This window comes from Balearica regulorum, chromosome 1 (genome assembly GCF_011004875.1).
Source record: "Balearica regulorum gibbericeps isolate bBalReg1 chromosome 1, bBalReg1.pri, whole genome shotgun sequence".
Lineage (NCBI taxonomy): Eukaryota > Metazoa > Chordata > Aves > Gruiformes > Gruidae > Balearica > Balearica regulorum.
Window position 1 is genome coordinate 30,109,813 of NC_046184.1, and position 18,979 is coordinate 30,128,791.

Here is an 18,979-nt window from a genome sequence, read left to right on the forward strand (position 1 = left end):
TATGATGGTATCTGGTACAAGTAAGATGCTTCACTTTCTGCCAAGATGGATAGCTAAATTGACTATAAATACCGGTCAAAATTCCTTATATACCCGAATGACAACTTTAAGGAGACAAGCAAGAGTTTGTCTTGAAATGTCTTAAACTGCAACAGGTTACAACCACTCAGAACAGAAAAATCACTCAGACGCAGCTATCCTGCGAGGACCAAGCCCAGACCAGATGTGCCCCAGAAGGAAATCTGAATACAGAGCAGACTGTGATCTCTCGGTGATGAGAGGTCTGCCCCATTTGAGTAGACCCAGCTCACTCCAGAGAATTTAACTGCTCCTACCATAAGCAGAAAGAGGCAGTTTGCTGGATAGTTTGGGATGACAGGTATTGCATAAAACATCATATTGGGACAGTTAGTGTAGCTACTTCAGTAGGACTATAGAAATTCAAACTACAAATCCCAGATTCTCATAGAAAAGGAAATACTGGTCTATAAAGTATAATGGAGGACATTTATTGAAAGAAATGGCTTCATCTTTACTAGCTCTGCAGAGTATTGGGAAGAGTTCTTTAAGTGGTGTAAGAAATTCTCCATCTCAAAATAAGTGGATAGATCACTGATATAAAATTGCTGCTTGCATTATAATAATTTTCAAGAGGGCCTACATCCCCCCCAAATCAATGCATATGCCTAACCCTTGTCAAAGTAATGACTTAAGTGTGTGCCTCCAAGTCAATGATTGTCTAATAGGCTTAGCAGTATGCTCTTCATCAGCATGCGAATGACCATTCTCGTCACTGGCAAAATGTCATGTTATCACAGATCTGAAGGTAGAAAAAAATAATGCTGAACAGACTAGTGAGATTGAAGTTAACCACCTCTCAGAAAACAGTACCCCAGCTCCGAGGCCTGGCAAACGCCATGTGCTGAGCACAGGGCTGCCTGGCTGGTGCCTCACTGGCCCCCAGGCAGGGCTGCATTTCATATGTCTGCAGGGGCCACCAGAACGCACACAATGGGTTACACTGGCCCAAAAATGCCCATTCCCCACCTCCAAGATGGGCTGAGGTTCCTCCTGTCACAGTTCCTGCCCCAGCTCTGCCCTGTACATGAGCAAAGCAGATGTTTGAGATGTCCACATTTTCTGGGGCTGGCTTGTCAGACACCACCACCTCATCCATCTTCATCCTCTGGTGCAGGTCTTGCCTCTTGGCTGCTCCTTCCTTCATTCCTTCCTTGCTTCATTCCTCCCTTCCTTCCCAGGCTGGACGATGCAGACTTCACCTTGGTCGTTAGTCTTCCTTCCCTGTTCTCCTAACAGGCTGTCGTGTTTACAGTGAAGCGGAATGCTGAAACACTTGGGGACTGTTCAAAAGACACTTCGGTTGCTTAATTCCTTTTTAGACCTGATGTGATCACGAGCCCCTGGGCACACTGTTGTAGTACATGACAGTAGCTTCACAAACCTGGGATAATGGAGTCAGCAGTGACTGGATTGCAAATACTAAAAGGAAAACTTACACTAGTACATTAATATTTCCATCTTTTTAAGTTCATGTTTTTTATTAACTGCACTTTTGCCAGACCTCCTTGCTCCTTCTCCATATGTAAGCCTGGCAAGTACGTGACTCAACAATTTCTATCAAAATAGTAATCGGCATCTAAAAACTCATTAAAAAGGCATTACTGCTGCCATTGGCAGGGGAAAGAAAAAAAGACAGCCATTGAAGAAAAGCCAGCTTTTCTGACGGCAACCTGAACAGCAGTGCCCTTTTGGCTTAAGCACACGGAGGCCTCTCACGTATCTCTGCTCCAATATTTCTGCGGTACTGCCTGCGCCTGTGGGCTCAGCCCTGCAGCCCGCCGTGCCCCCCACCTCCCGCCCCCCACGCCAGGCCCGCCCGCCCGGCGAGCGCCTCAAGCCTAAATTCGGATTATTCTGCTCCAAAAGCACCCGTTCCCCTCGCTCCCCTCCCCAGTCTTTCGAGTCGCACACACTTTGCCGTCGTGATGCCCAGGGCTCCCCGGGCAGCAACTGCGCTGCCATGCATACCCCTCCTCAAGGGACTTGCCCCCCAGCGCCCCTTCCCCTCCCTGCGCCCCTCAGGCCTGCGGCCCGGCCTCCCGCCGGACCCCGCTCCCCCCAGCCCCGGCTGCGGGCGGCGCCGGCGGCCGCCAGGGGTCTCCCTCGGCCGCCGCGGAGCTGTTGGGCGCCCTCGCCCTGAGGGGCCGGGCGGGGGCGGGAGCCGGGACCGCCCCGGCCGGGGAGGCTGCGGCCGCGAAACGTTACACCCGAAACGAGGGCCCTGCCGAGCTGCCAGCGCGCAGCCTCTGGGAATAAAGCTACAGTTTTAGTAATAGCCACGGTCTGGTTTTCTTCGGCCCGTTTTTCTCAGGCCTGTTTTTCTCTGCCAGCAGGCTTCTCGTTACTAGAGATGGCCACAAAGTTTTAATAAATGGAAGATCTTTCTAGTATTAAGGACAAAATACCCCTATCGCTCTGGGGGCCTGCTCGGGCACTGCAAACATAGAAAAGGGAAAGTGACATGTTTTCACCAGGCCTGCCAGGAAATGCCTGAACTGAGCAGTGGTTGCGGCTTCCTTCTGCCCAGGTGCTTGAATAAAGGCCCTAAAGCACCTGCTCGGGCTGGAGATCATGTCTTGGGGAAGATACAAAAAAGTGAAGAGCGTTAAGGAACAGCTTTCAAACTCCGGGGGCTGATTCCTCTTTTTTCAGTTTAGCTCGATGCCTTGTTATGGCCACTGTTCCTCGAGGAGGAGGCCTAAATGAGTCAGTGGATATTTATTTATAGGTGCTGAATCAGTTCACTAGGTTTCATTCACTCCCCGTGCACTTCAGCGAGCTGACTCACTTGCTGTCGATAGCTAGGGATCCTCCTGCTGCGGATTTTTGGATGAAGCTGAATGTAGTTCAAAACAGCCCCAAAATGCTAGGACCTCAGGGAGCTCCCTTTTAAAGTCATTCACTTCTAACCGTGTCAAGCAAGAAGTGCAACCCAAGAGCTGCTTCGGGTCAAAGCAGCAGCTCAGGCAAACCAATCTGAACAAAATCTTAGAGGTGAGCATCTACAAGAAGCCTTTTTAAGGAAACTTTCCTTCGACCTCATGATAGGTTGGTTGACATTGTTGGGTTTTTTTTAAAAAAAACACTACACCTAAAATTCTATTAAAAATAATATCATTAAGCTCTGTGATTGTTATTATTGGTTTACAGGTAGCAAACTCTTCCTCCATTATCTAGTTATTTAAGCTTGGTCCAGGGTGCAAAGTCAGTCAGCAATGATGCACAAAAAGAACTAGAATCCACGTCACACCTTCTGTTGAAAAATCAATAAAAATATTGTTGTTATCACCTACATATCTACCCATATGACTTTGAGTTCTGAGGAGAGGTCTTCTGAAGAAAATGCTTCAGTGTTCCTTTCAGAAAAAAACTAAAGCATTATTGGAAGTTAATGAGTTAGCTGTGAGCCTTTGCTGAGGAGTAAAGGGTGTCTGTGAGTTTCAAAATTTTGTGTCACCTTGTAGACAAGCACTGTTTTCCAAAGTCAGTTACGTGGTGAAGAAGATATTAAGATTAAATGAGCAGTGCAGAACTTGAAAAGCAAACCCATAATTATTAATAGATTTTTAAATTGGCAGGCAATCGATTTTTAAATTGTCCTTTCACCCTTGTGTGTAATGCAGTTTGCCTCACAGTGATAAATTAGCAGCAGCACTCTGCTGTGACTGTTTCCACTGGAAGGTTCTCATTACCATTCAGGGGTTTTGCTGGCTCATCAGTGAATCGTGGACAGCATTTCGATTGCTGAAGTGTGGTCCAGAAACCAGAGAAAGGATAGGAAACAGAGTCCATAAAAAACTTTTCTTGAATTGTAAGATTGACTGGGTTCTCAAATAAGACTAACCTCTTTGGCCACAGTATTTCTTATGTGTCCCAGGGGAAGTGACAGTACATTCATCCCCTCTGTCCCTCTCTTTAAATCTCAGTATTCTTGTTAATCTGTCAGAAAAAATAAGGACAGTAACACATGACGGACCAAATGTGCTTTTTTCTCAATTGAAGAGAACAGTTCCCTTAATCCCAGTAGCACTGGGCTGCGATCTAATGATTTGATCCAACTTCTGTTATTTGCCAACATCTTCTGAGATAAATTACACTAGCAACCTATAAGAAGATCAAATTAAGCATCTTCTTGGACAGTCAAAACATAAATCTAATTTTTAATTGCTATTTGGCATTTGTTTTATCTAGGTGTTGCTTAATCAGTGCTAATTAGAACTGGTTGCAACTTTGTCAAAATAAACATTTTCAAAACACTAAAGCTTTCGTGGATCACAATGCTTTGCTGCCATTTCCAATGGGTAAGTTCTGAATCTCAGAACAGAAATTCCAGTCAGGGAGAAATGAATAAGAAAACTTGGAATTTTGCACCTGAAAATGCATATTTGCAGGCAATTTCATGTATAATTTGACAAGATTATGCTTTGGTAGAATCAAAATAGTTACTGGATCTTCAAAGACTTCAAAGCTTCATGAAACGGGATTTTATTCTTCTGTTAATTCTAGTTCTGACAGTATTCCTTCTGCTTTGTTCAACATTTTTCCACTCTGCTCATTTTGCAAATACCTTGACATTGCATTTAGGGTTCCTGAACAGTTTGGATTGTGTGCAATACACAGCACATCATCTTTGAGAGCATGTGGTCTAACAAAACTTGTGACAATCCTTTTGCCACTCCTGGAATTTTCTCTTTTTCCAGATTCAGAGTACGCACATCATTATTGTTTTTTACCCTTGTTCAGCTTTGAACTACTACTATTGTTAGTAGTGAATGAAGCATGTCAACTGAACTCATACTAGACTTTAAGAATAAATGTTGTATTAAAATTCCAAGTATCATCTCAGAGGGTAAAAAAGCTTTCTTGAGAGTAAAATTGCCTTGCAGAGTTAGTGTAATATAAAATAACTGAAAAATTGGAAGGTAACAAACTATTTTACATATTCACAAGCAATAGGTCAGATAATAATGGGTTTAAATTTCAGCAGGGAAAAATTTAGTTAGACTTCAGGAAAAAAAAATAATTAACCAAGTAGTTAGTTAGTCACTAGAAAAGGAGACCTGTGGAAGCTTCATCATTTACATGTTTTACAATATGAATGGACAAGCATCTGTCAGGAATGGTTTGAGTAAATCTGCTGCTGCTGTCAGGCAAAGGGATGGATTTGATTGCCTCTTAAAATCCCCCTTTACTGTCTGCGCATCCTTTTCCACTGAAGATGTCCACTGTCTGGACTTACCTCACCTCTGACTGGTTCCTAGACAGGTCTCTATAGAGAATGTTTTGTCCCCAGTTCTTCCATACTGCTTGTAGGTACTGAGCTCTGCTTCCTTCCAGAGGAGCACAAGACCAAGTACCATCTGATGTTCTCATGTTGGCATGACCCCAAGGAAGGCAAGCTAATGCCTGCACTAGCTGATGCTTTGCTGTTCATCACTGTATAGTTTCTCCACATGTAGATCCACATAAACAGACACAGTCTGATGGTTTTGGGTTAACAAGAACATGGACTGTTGTGGATATCTGGAACAAAGGAGTTAGTGTCTCAGCAAGCTAACCGGGGGAAGAAAGCAATTTGTCTGCTGATATTACCTGACCACCTAACGATTCAGCCAACATTTCAAGGAGTGGCACCACTGCCTTTGAAGGCAGTGAAAGTAATTTCTTGGTTAAATCTTCCAGGTGTTTCTCCTTGCTTACCAGCATCTTTCTATTATTGTCCAGATTTATTCAGCAGAAAATTTCCTGAAGCCAAGCTGTCATTTCAGTAATGATAGTAGTTGCAGCTGTTGAGAGAGATGAGTGTCAGTGGTATGTTGTTAAATCTATCTGAACCCTTTGTATGTCATTTTTATTTACAGTGGACTTAGAGAAATACTGAAAAGCAAATTATTTTGGATTACATCCAGAGCCTGCAAATAAGAGAAACAAGAAAGACGCAGTACTACTGATGAGAATGGCTATGACTGCTGTAAGATGAAGCTGTTACTGTCAGATCACCTTTGTGTACGGATAGTTCTTTGTTGTAATACCAGATATTGCAAAGGCTCCCAAGATGTGCGGCCATCCAAGAACAGAGATCTTACCCATGTCTACAGGAGATACTGTAATATCCATATACAGCACAGTGGTTATGCCACATGCAGTTGGAACTTGGAGTTTACTAGTCACCTATCTGTTTGTTCAAGGTAAAGATTATGGAGGTCTGGAATGAGCTGAAGTCCAATTCAGGGTCAAGTTTGTAGAAAATTTTAAGAGTCAAGTATTGGTTTGTTTGGGACTATTTCACTGTCAGTAGATTAGACAGATATGTTCCCCTGAAGGAGCCACTACTTGCTTCTGTTTGTACTCCAGAAAGCGTTGGTGGAGTAATTATGGCACTCTGCTGTCAAGGCAGCCCTCTCTGGCCTCACAGGGAAGCAGTCCTACTGTAAATGGATATTGGTAACTTGAGCTGAGAAGCCATAAGCGGCCGTGTCTCCCTTGGACACAAGTGGCTCCGACGACAGATGTGTTTCAGCAGTGCTAACAGGATGGGCCAAAAGAGTTCCTTGGACCTTTGCACTTTTTCAGTCACTGATCTTAGTCACTGATCATTGCAAGTGAAAAAGTGATTAACTATGAAAAGGATGATTCGGGGCCTCGGTCCTGTGTGATAATGAGCATACCTGCACATTGTTATGCCCCAGCTGGTCCTGAGTCTGTGGCAGGTGAGAGCACTCAGCGACTTGCAGGATCAAACCCTGGAGTGAAAAAAAACCCTGCACACTTCTAATCAATAATAGAGACAGAAGTGTCTTTATTATGAGTAGTGATTGAATAACTAGATTAAGAGTAATTGAGGACAAGATCAGAGAGATGAGGAAGCTGTCTGTAGTACAGACTTTATTTACAGACTCCTGCCAGAAAATATTGACTATTGGTGTTAGTTTCTAGTGGACCACAGACTGCTGTGATAGTTGCAGTTACAATGAGGGATGTGAAAAATCCACGTGTTTGAGATATGCAGAGTGCCAAATACTAGAGTTGCTTCTCCCTGGCTAACAAGTACGGATGTGTGTCAGTGCGAGACAGGAGCCTGAAAGCAGTTACGGTAGCTACAAGATGAGTGGGAGAGATGAGAACTTAATACTGTCATTAAAAAGCAGCTGACAGCTTGGAGAAGAACAGAGAAATAACACTGCAAGTGTCATGTTTTTAGTCTTATGATACTTTTTCTTTTATCGTTTAACAGCATTTACAGAAAGATACTTGGTTTGGGCTTTGAGGGTTTCTTTCCTCACAACTTACTCTACACTTACTTTCACTATTCTCTATTAGCTATATTAAAGTAATCTTTGTAACAACTACTTGTGATGTCCAGAGCAGATAATTGTGACTCCAGCTGGGAATTAACAGCAGAAATAATAAACTCTTAAGACCAAACCTCACAGTTTTCATGTGAATACTTGACAGTAATACATCAGGAAAAGAAAAATCAAGAAATAGAAAGAAGGTGATGTAAAACATAGGTGTAAAGCAAAGCACTCCAAAGAGCAGAAATAAAATTGGTGGGCAAATCCAGGTAGAGTGATACCAAGAAAGATTCCTGGACCTAGTTCTTCACTCTGTTGTGGACAATGAAGTAGTCATTACAGAAAGGACTATCATTCATTCTGGAAAGCAGACTGCAATGCAAGTTGTTGACTTTGAGAATTTTTTTTGTAAAATTGTCCAGAAGAGATAAGAAGGAATTGGATGAGAAAGAGAACTTGACGTAAAGAGAAGATGTTGGACTTACTCCATAGCGTCAGCTGCCATTGCTCAATTTGTTTATTGATAATGGAGGTGGCTTCTTAATGTGTGTACTAGTAGAAGGTTCTGAATACTAAAATTACAAAGCTACCCACCAGTCCCTTACGTGATCACACTTTTGGGTGTTGATCTCCACAAGTGTGTAAACTCAGAGTGAGAAAGTGTCAGCTCCTGCTTTTACCTGCTGAGGTACTGCTCCATTTTAAAAACATAAAGGTTTAGACCAGATTTCACCTGGCCCTTCTCCGATAGTGGCCAACAGCAACTGTAGGGAAGAGTACAAGAACATGTAGTATTTTCCCCACAACACTATAAAAACACTTGACCTTCACCCAGAAGCTGCCAGCAAATACTGAGTACAGTGTACTAGCATTGCTGTGAGATGGGTATTACCAGACTGAGTCCTCTGAACCCATTTCCCATGTAAGACAAGATGACACTCACTTTCAGTGAATACAAATTTGGGCTGAATATGCATGTTTTGAAAGGGTTTATTTTTATTCAAGTTTGTTTTTTCACAAAAGGAGTAGTAAGTCAAGCTATTTAGATGCACAGAAAGGAAAATTACCGAACTCTGTAGCAGAATTGGATGTATTTATAAGTTATGGAACCTGAAGTTATCCTTAAATACAAATAATATAGAAGCAAACACAAAACTTGTTCCAAAGAAACAGGAGAATGACTGAGTGAACAAGGTCATGCTGGAATCATGTGAATAGAAATCACTATTTTCTGTGATCATTCACTTACATTTAAAGTAAAACTAAGCCCTTAGCCCTGCAATTTGCAATGCACAGAGAATCTGGAACTCTTGCTCAAAACTGTTGACAATCCATTATTTATTGTAAATCATATGGTCTTAGTTTTCAAAATCTGTATTCACATAAAACAGGATAAAATATTATTTTCTAATATTTTTCATTCAGCTGGCTCTTTCAATGCCCCTGTGACCATATCAGAATGTTTAAGTAACCTGTGTGCCATATGTTAAAATATCTGAGTACATGAATATGCTGAATTTCATTCCAAAGGTCTATTCTCCAGGGACTTCCAGCTCATCATGGGTAAAGCGGTAATCATGAAGATCAGGAGCCTGTGTGAAGAGGTATCTCCCCTTTTCCTTAATTTCTGATTGATTTAGATGCTTTAATATCATATTGTTAATTTTCTTAAGCTCTTCTATGTTCTTCTTTTCAGATATCAGTCTGCTTGATATTTGGTCCATCTTGTTTCTAGTTTGAACTTGAAAAGGAAAATGTACCACATCATTAAATTGACAACATTTAGGTCAAGAGCATCACTACCCTCTCTTGCATTCCCATGGGAGTTTGTAGGGAATTATGATGTGTAAAAGTATTAAACAGGAAAATAACTGCAGAACCTAATGATAAGAAGTGATGCATCTGCTGGAGTTACCTGCTCATTACATTCTTTAATTGCTTATTTTCTGTTTTATTCAGTTTAGTGCAGTATAATAAAATCAGATACAGCTCAGAAAAATTTTGCAGTCTTCAGGAGCGTATCCATTCCATTAGTGTCCACAGGAAAATGTCTTATTTACAGGCTCCAAGATGCTATTTCTGGGCAGTATGCGCCTGTATTTTTCTAAAAGTACAATTACTAAAACACTCAGGAGACTACAGCCACATCACTGGATTTCCTAAATCATTTACATTAAAGGAAAATTCTTGCAAATATTGGCATTTGGATGCCGGTTTCCTCTGGAACACCAATATACAGTATCCATCATGTACACTTCTGGAGCTATTTTTATTTTGGCCTTCTGACGTTAAAAAAATTTACTTGTGGGTTTTGAAGCTTAAGTCTAATAGTGCCAATGCTAAACGAATCTATGTCTACGGATTGCAAACAAAATCTGAGATTATGTAATGTAATCTGAAACACTGCTGGAAATCAGTTTCAAAAACCCACAGGCCTCCACCAACCTGAGCCCAGGCAAACTCCTTTAATCCCATTTTCACTAGTACTTTACCATTTTTCCACTAGAAGGGCACATTACTTATTTTTCTATACCAGGGCTCTACTTTTAGCAGCTCCTTGTTAAATAAATCTGGAATTCAAGTATGAGATATTTTAATTATGCCACTTAAAATTTCCTTTGTGCTCTTTACTTGTCTATACTCTGTTCTTTGAGCGCTTGTAAGCAAATTCACTCAAGGGTTAAGATTCCTGTTCAAAAAGGAAAATGAGGATTTGCTATGCTCCAGCGAATTCCCTACTATAGGATAAAAGAAACCTTGATTTCATATGGATTCCAATTCATTCAAAATGGACTTGTAAGTTAAAATAAAGCACCTTGTGTTCTGTTCAATACCACTAGCCCAAGAAACCCCAAGATGGCAAGAACTCCGTAAACCAAGGTCACCTGTAGCCATATGTTTAGCTAAGCCAGCCTGACCAGTCCAGCCAAAGCAGAACAGTAATTACATCTGCAGACTCAATGCTATGTGCCAATTTTGATATATCTTATCTAATTTTTTGTTTCTTTTGTTTGAGATTTGCTTAGTTTCAAACCAATTTCCAGTCAGTACTTAGCTGGCAACCTTCAGGTCTTTCTTCAGGTAGCCTGACTTAAGTGTTGGCTTGGGTGTTATTCCAGTTTCAGTGGAATGGCACCAATACTGAGTTTTATCTGGAAAGGAATGGAAGGCACATTGTCAAAGTATCTTACTGCTATACGGTCATCTTTAAAATTTAATTTAATTTCCAGTCAGCATTTTAGCAACAGAGTGTAACCCTGCTGAGCTAAATTCTTCACAGCTGTTGAAGCTCAGGAAACCTTTGCAGGAAGAACAAAATTGTGCCTTTTAGCTCAGAGAGTAGAGGGCTGTGCCTTTGCACCTAGGACCGAGACCCACTGCCCATAACCAGCCAAAGCCTTTGACCATGCAAATACAGCAGTAGCATGGTATAAGGCAGCATGACGCATTTCAGCAAAGTTCTTCTTCCAACTGGCCCTACATTTTTAAGAACCACTCTTTGGTTTACTTACTTATTAAGAATATTACGAATGAAACAAGTGCCAAACTGACGATCAAAGTAAGAATAAAGGTGACGAAGAACAAACACTGGTTTCTTATGTTGCTTCCTGACGTGTTTTCTCCAGTACCACCAGTGTTCTCTTCCTCATCTGTTATGAGATGACAAATCATTTGGTGATACAGTTTGTTAAAGTTGGTTAGGATAAACATGACAAAATGCTTCTGGCTTCATGAAATGATGCAGAGATTTTATTTCCTGTGATATTGCATGAGAAGGGAAGAAACCAACTTTATGAGGTCAGTTTGAATTTGGAAGTATAAATACTGATAATACACCTGTTAGAGGTGTTGGAATTTATTCAACAAAAATGTTTTTGTTGTTGAAATACACTGTTTTGTTGAAGTTGACCTGTATTACAGTTCAGAGTTTTACAGCTCAGTTTTACATGTACAAAGGTTGCAATGAGGTTTTCATCAGAAGGCTTTCTAAGAGCCTGAATGGAGTCAACCTTTTCAAAAGAGAAGAGAGAAAAACTCATGTTGAAAACCTAAGTACAGATTCATCCTCCACAGTCATCCTCTAGATTTGCTGCTTCTTCTGTTTGACAACAGAAGTACCCCTAGGATTATTAATTTCCCCAATTAAGCACCTCAGTTAAGCTCCTGATGTTGTATAGGATGAATGTAGGTCTTGACTTCTTATCTTAAAACAAATGTTTTCAATATTCTTCTTTAAGTTTTGCTGGTTTCATTCCAATATAAAATGAGGTACACATCCTCCCAAACTGTCGAAAATGGAATAGACTCTCACATGGACTACATATGTTGTCCTTCAGGCATATGAAGAATGAGGGGAAAAAAGGGTGAGTAGTTGCTATGCTGCCCTCAGATCAGCGTGGCAGGCCAGTTTATTGCTCTTTAAAGAACGTGTTGCATATAGGGAAAGTCAGTAGTTTCTCTCATAGAAACAGTTGCAATCAAATGAGGGGTGGCAATAAGCCCTAAAGGTAACAGATAAAGTCAAGTGGAGATCATGAGGAAATTCATGTGAATATAAAAAAAAAATCATACTTGAGCCAGATTTGTTTAATACCAAGTTTATGTACTACTTTAAGTACTTACTAGGGTTTGGTTTTATTGTATGTTTTGGGGGAACAGGGAGTTAATGTAATTTCATTTTGGTGTTGGTCTCATACATACTGAAATTACATGCAAATTACTGTAATTTCTCCTCCTGTAATTGCTGTCTTGCCATTCTGAAAGGGAGAGTAGCATGTGCATCTGTGAAAAATATATTTCTAGATCATGTTCTTGTTTTAGCTGGTAGAAATCTCTGAGGTCTTTGCAACTGAGCCTGTAGTGATAAAGCTGAAGGAAGGCTGCATATGCCATTACAGCACTTTAATAATGAACCAACCTGGGGCTGAGCAATTCACTGAGCTAGCAGGAGATCTCTGGGAATATCTCTGCTTTTCTTTATTGCAGTTAACACCCTCCTGCTTGCGGGTAAACTGAAACCTTTTCATATTTGGGTAAGCTGAAACCTTTTCATATTTGGGTTTGGGGGTTTTATTTTTATTCCCTTAGCATTCCTAACAAATGCATCACATACATACTAAGTGCCTGCACCAATATTGCTTTCTAAGCAGAATAATAAGGATGGGGAGGGCCTGCTACTGCTGTCTCTCAAGCATACTAAGCTGTCAATAGAGGTCTCAAAAGTGGTCTGTGCTTGCTCTGCCTAATGAATGCCTCTTCTTACTAGTTCAGCTGGCTGAATGTGCCAGACTGCAGTGTTGTGAGGAATCACTGAACACACATTCTGGCCAAACTGCAAACAGTGGGACCATTTTATCATCTAAACATAAAGAAATTACTGCATGGCTGCTACCAAAGCAATCAAAAGGTATATACATTTTAAATAGCTTTTAACATGATTGCTAGTGTGTTTTGCTATGCTACTGAACAAAAGGATTGCTGTGTACTGCAGCACTCTTGAACCATTGTTTTTAAACCAAGTTGGGCATCTGCTATACTACTTATAGATCATTCACAAGATTTTAGAATTCATCAGAAATTGAAAAATATTCCACAGATCTCACTGATTTTCTGGCAAGAGAATCAGAATTTTATGCTGCTGAATAAGGCAGCTGAGGACTGTGAAACATTCATTTTATGTAGTTAACTGATGGGATAAGATATCTAGAGAATCTCAAAGATAAAATAATAATAATAATATGTATGTTAAAAAGAGTAATCCTAGAAGGAGCCAAATCACTTTACAAATTGATGCATAAAATACATATTAGGCTACCTTTATTTACTGCTGAAACGCAGGGAGGGGCACACATGTGATTATTCCACGGAACCATATAGGATCTCACAGAACCCTATATATTTAACTGGTAAGTAAACAATACTGTCCAATAAAAATTACAAAAGAAAGCAAGACAGTCACACCGCAAAGAGTTTCTTTGACATTATAACCAATCTATCCCATTGTCTCATTTTGTACTTGCAGAAGTGACAATATGAAGATAATCGACATCATAGGAAAATGAAGTAGCTTATGTCTAACATCTCTGTGTTAAATATAGAAACCATCGCCACGCTAGTTAGTTGCATTAGGAAAAGTTAGAGGACTCAGAAACAGGAGTAATAGAAAGGCATTTAAGTGCTATAACTAGAAACATGATTAAGTTATGGCCATTTGAAACTCATTTAAACATAGTTGTTGTTCTATAGCTGTTCTTCAGTCAAATTTGCCATGATAGTAGGGGAAATAAAAGCAGATTCAAATATTGTTATGTGGAAAGCTGCTGAAGAGTTCCAGGTTTTAAGATGTTTTCAGGTCACAAAGAACTCAAATATATTGTAGCTATCACTGGGTGAAAATATTATTGTTGCCATGAGAAATCAAAGATAAAAGCCATGTAAAACCAGTAGAAGTGTGAGAGCCCCTATCTGAAACTACAAGTAAGGAGTGTCTGCAAATTGAAATGCTTAAAAGTCTCATGGAATATTTTAGATAACTGGTTTGAGTCCTGGATGTGTCTTAAAAGACTGAACAGAAATTCTCTGGTGTTTCTATTGCCAGCTGTGAATTTTAGTGCTTGTGAAGAGTTACGATGCTATTTATGTCACAGGTGTATATTGAGCATTACAGAGACATTAGCCTGCAGGGGATCACCTCCTGGATCCCAATGGAAGTGAAAGATAAGTTCAGGCTTGACAGTGAATCCCTAGCCAAACACAAGGATTTTCAAGAAGCTAATAACTGAAATACTCAGCAGAGGCAGCTAAACCATTAATCTGATTTGTCTAAGTTATGTAATTTTCAATCTTTTTCTTATATTTTTCAGTACATATCTTGACATATACATGCTGGCCTATTGGGCTGTTGACATGAGTGATACACAGTGTGGTCAACCTTTTCAAATGTCATACATAACTCTTTTTTGATGGCCCATGATTTGCATAGAAAACCACTGAGCATCACCTGTCGTACATACCTAGCACATCTTGGGATCCCTCTGGACAAACATTTAGTTTGTTTAGGTTGTTTAAGGAATCAACTACATAAAGTTTTCCTTCTTCATGAGTATCAGGCAGGTTAATTTCCAAGGAAGGCCTCTCCATTGTATCTAAAAGAAATAATTAAAAGGGTAAAATAAAACATGGATATGGGAAATAACTGGTAGCAGTTGGTGTCCTGTTCTAAGGAAATGCTGAGCAGCCTTAACAGCCCTTAAAATAAAGGGATTTGAAGGACCAGCACACTTACTAGATCTTGAAGGCAAGGGTAACTCAGTACATAGCACTTGTTTATTCTTTGAGATCTTTGCTGAGTATAAGATTTCATTTCTACGTTGTGTTTGCGCACACGTGTATGCTTATACCTACATATACATATGCGTGCGTGTGGAGAAAGAGAGAAACAGAAAAGTCTATTTAACTGGCTCTACTTTGATTTGAACATTAGTTATTTAGTTGTATAACTCTTTTGGTTTGGTGTGTACCAGGCAAGATGTAGAGTGACATCCTGACCACAGTGAAAGCCAAACCTTCACTAACACTGCCAGGAATGATGTCACTCAGGTCCTCTGCTTTCAGCATCAAATAATTCAGACATAAGAGAGAGAAAGCAGGTACGGATGTAGAAGATGAGCAGCAAGAATATGGGTCTGCTTATATACCTTAGAATATCACTGTGAAGTTATTATTTGTGAAAAATGGAACAAAAATAGTCTTTTAATGTGGTTCTACTCCAGATAGATGGTAGTTTTGGACAAATTAAAGCCTGATGGCAAAGTTTTTTCTTCAGAGTAATACTCCTTGCTTTAAAAAAAGCACTGGATGAGCCCGATCAGCAAAACCAGCTTCTCTGCAGAGTCTGGGTGTATGAACTCATTGAATTACTGTTCATATAAATACAGTTATGAAGGAAGATTATATATAGAAAAGAAGCAATACCTAAGCAGGCTCCTCTATGAATTGCACATTATTGCTTAACAGTCTTTTGGTTTTCTTTATGCTACCCTGACTCCAAAAATGTCTTCTAGAAACAAACTACAGTTCTAGCCATATGGAGATGCAGATGCTCTAACTAGGCATCTTAGACTACACTGGTCACTGAGAACTCTCTCTGTAATTATTGAAGGAAAAAACGTACCTCCAGGTAATATTCCTCTTATTCTAAGATTTGGCTTTTTGACCTTAATTGCAGCCTAAATGTACCTTTCCTTTGCTAGTGAATGTAAGGGGGCAGTTAACAGAGATTAGTTTAGACTTGGAATTGACTACATCTTACCCATTTAGTATTTTATCAGAGCTTTCAAGTTCAATTTTACCTGCCAAATATAATTCAGCACTTTATGTCAATGGAGGGTGTTAAGCACTTAAGGGTGACTTCAGAATCCTAGATGGGTTGAACTGCCCTCTCAATGTGCCTCTGAGCCCTCTCTCCCTCTCCAAGCAATAGAGAACGCAGCATGACCAGATTCCTAACAGCACTTAAATTAAAAACCTAAAGTTTGAGGAATACAGCCCTGAGTGTTTACAGAAAAGACTCACTCCTTCCCTCATCAAAACAATTGCAGAAGATTGTCATAATTCCCACAAACTTGAGCACACAGCCAAGTAAACATTCACTGAGCCTCAGTAAGTCGAAGACTCAGTGCTTAAATCACTCCTAACAATGGGGCTTATTCTCCTGATAGTGGAGACTGACGGGCCTACATGTGTACTTCTATATTTCTGTTTAATAGAGTGTAAGAAAAGATCGCAGCTGATTTTTTTTCTCTGTTCAGAATTGTTGCTGCAAAATACAAAGATCAGGTAGAAAAGCTGGCTTACCTAGCCTAGGATTTTTAGGTGTGCAGCAGTAATTTCAGAACAGATGGTTGTGTCCACTGCCCTTGCCCTAGACTGTCGCGTGGTGCCAGGCAGCATGGTCTGCGAGCCACGTCCCCACCAGCGCTGGCTCTGCTATCTCCCCACAAACACATCCGTGGCCAGCTGCACTCATTACGGAGCCCTGCTTTTCAACAGCGACGCGCTAAAAGTTACCACCTCATGCACAGAGGCTTCTGGTTATTTTTAGCTTCTGAAGAGCGGTTGTTTCTCTTGGGTATTTTGATTAGTACCTCCCTGCAACTTCAGGGAAGACTCTTCTTAACTTGAGCTGTAATAAATGTGAGTACCTTTGATTCATTAATATTATGAATGATATGTTTCTGTATTCATTATTAATTCTTTAAACCCAATTTCCTCACTGTGTATGTAACCGCAGTGAAGATAACCATTATTAATTCAACGAAGTCTGTATTACATTTGTGTGTTTCCATTGACATGCCAAACAAAGGAGAGAGGATACAGACATCAGTGTCACTGGCCAAAAGTATTGATTATTTTCCCAACAAACTAATCTAAACATTGGGGCTTTTGGACTTGCGCTATCTTGTACTTTAACCTTGCTTAAAGAGTATTTTCCCCATGCAATTTTTACATTTCTCCTTAAGCTGCTGTGGTAAAATTAGAACTTAGAATGAGAACACACTGAAAATTGTTCACAGAAAAAAGGAAATCAAGTCTAAAAGGAATTAAAAACCAGGAGAATGAAATGTTACTTACAACATAACTGCGTTCAGGTAATGTGCCAGTATGGAAGAAATCAGCCAGTGAAAATCACCTGAAGAAAACTCGTTCTGCTGTTCCTCTCTCTACTTTTAGACCCATAGGAGCCTGTCAAGTCCTGCAGGACCCATGAAGACAGCTATGAAACAGACTGTCCCTTTCAATCTATATTTAGAGTTCATCTTGGCTAAGTATACTGACTTCACAATATTGATCTGTTTAAAAAGAAATCAGTGTATACACAGCTCTTCTTTTTATTATATTGGAATTATGATACTATCCTATCATGGAGAATGAGGTTTGTTACTGATGATCAGTATTTCATAACCTTTTGGTTTATGATGCCTTTTAAAAACTCCTTTGCTATGCAGAAGAGTTTTATCTACAACACTGTAGCTATGAATAACCAGTTTGCTATGCAGAAGAGTCATATCTACAGTATTGCAGTCATGGGTACTTTAAAGGCATAGACTAGAAAAAAACAGGGTATTCTCCTCCTTGTCCCCACACACCTTACAAATTCAAGTGGGACAGTATTATGGGATGGACTAATTTGTACGGCATCCTTAGTTGTTTAAAAAATAAATTCTGACAAACTGTTTGTGGCTACTGGCAATTGCTCCTTCACAGACAGTTCTTTTGATCACTTTTTTCTTGCTGATGTTACAGAACCCAGTGTTACAGCACACTGGAATGACACGCAGCTGACGCTTACACAAAGGGAGTGCAGCCCAAAACAACAAATCCTTGCTGAAGCCATTCTATACATCTAAAATTTTGAACCCCTTTAAACTGACAACAAATATGCTTTTCTTTCAGGTAACAACAGAAAAGTTACCTCTTCTGACTGGTAGTTCCAACCCCAAGCTAACAAGCTCTGCCGCTGTCCAGTCTGAGTAGCCGGAGTGGTAATGCAGATGTAACAAGCTTGCTCCCTTTCTGCAGGGGTCCCCTAGGAGTCCTCCCTCCAAACAAAGATGTACAAGCCAGAAGAAAAAAAAAATCTCACCTCCATCCCCAAAAGATTCCTGACATCATTCTAATTGTAAGACAAGGAGCCAGGCCCCTCCAGCTGAGCTTGAAAAGGTCTGCAAACTCACTGGATCTCTGCCGGGCAGCAAACAGCCCATGTCCTCTTAAACACTCCCAAGAAGTTGTCCTGGTTGTTGGGGCTGGCAGCTGCAGTGGAATGGGGGAAAGGGCGACCATGTGCTCGGCTCCCTGCCAGGAGATGCTGTAGAAAGCAATTTTGCAGGAGAGGAAGCTTTCGAAAGCCCTACTTTACGTAGCAAAGCATGCCAAAGGTGACCACCCAGCAGCCACCAGGAGACCAGCAGGCTTGTGGGAACAGTCTAGCTCAAAGGGGGACAGTCTTGGGCTTGGCAAACACAGGTAGACAGCTTCATCTAGCTCAAGGATCAGAAGTTTCTTCTCCACGTGTGACACATAATGACAACACACGTCAATAATAGCATCAATTTCAGTTGAAGGCCTTGTTGTAGTGTAAGTAATCAGATTCTTAAGCCAAATCCTTACATAATGCATTATTTAAGGAAAAAGAAAAAGTAAGTTAGAAGGTACAACTACTTAGCATGTATGGATTTGCTGGAATAGGCTCTGCTCTAATCTGAAACTTAGAAAAAAAACAAAACCAAAAACATCGCACAAAAACAAGCAAACAAACATACCCCCAAATACACCCTCCCCCCAAACTTTCCCTTATCAGAGCAAGCAGTCATTTCCAGGGGGTGGGGTGGGGTTTTTTGGGTGTAAGCTTTACTTCCTCTGCTGGTAACATGACCTACAGTTTTAAGAATGTTTATTCTAACAAGCACATTTATTTATAGATCTTCTAGTTCAGAAGCTCCAGCTATGGAGGCTTTAATGTCTTTACTACACAGCCTCCCCACCACCCCTAAGACAGACAGCTCTCCCTTCCTGGTGCATTTCAGTCCTTTAGAGCCAGA

The 18,979-nt window shown here is 40.5% G+C and overlaps 1 protein-coding gene across 7 annotated transcripts; it reads right to left on the minus strand.

The window, feature by feature from the left end:
• Positions 1-8,363: 8,363 nt before the first annotated feature.
• On the minus strand, positions 8,364-18,514 carry LSMEM1 (leucine rich single-pass membrane protein 1). Of its 7 annotated transcripts, none has more exons than XM_075744209.1 (5): positions 18,022-18,147; positions 17,010-17,130; positions 14,390-14,521; positions 10,889-11,026; positions 8,364-9,117 (listed from the first exon to the last, which is right to left on the minus strand). In XM_075744209.1, exons 3-5 carry the CDS (start codon positions 14,514-14,516, stop codon positions 8,909-8,911), a joined length of 474 nt encoding a protein of 157 aa, XP_075600324.1. In that variant the 5' UTR covers positions 14,517-14,521; positions 17,010-17,130; positions 18,022-18,147; the 3' UTR covers positions 8,364-8,908. The 7 variants fall into 7 exon arrangements, 6 of the variants coding, with proteins under 6 accessions (XP_075600324.1, XP_075600342.1, XP_075600311.1 ...); XM_075744227.1 differs by having other exon boundaries at positions 18,113-18,137; XR_012833842.1 differs by lacking the exon at positions 17,010-17,130 and adding an exon at positions 10,262-10,528 and having other exon boundaries at positions 9,007-9,117; positions 18,113-18,514.
• Positions 18,515-18,979: the final 465 nt, after the last annotated feature.

Excerpts from the sequence above, each read along its gene's own strand:
- LSMEM1 (XM_075744196.1), bottom strand. The coding sequence starts at position 18,221 with ATGGTCGCCCTTTCCCCCATTCCACTGCAGCTGCCAGCCCCAACAACC. Across the intron at positions 14,522-18,112 it reads TGCTGCCCGGCAGAGATCCA|ATACAATGGAGAGGCCTTCC; the intron begins GTGAGTTTGCAG and ends TATTTCTTTTAG. Across the intron at positions 11,027-14,389 it reads GGGATCCCAAGATGTGCTAG|ATGAGGAAGAGAACACTGGT; the intron begins GTATGTACGACA and ends ATCTCATAACAG.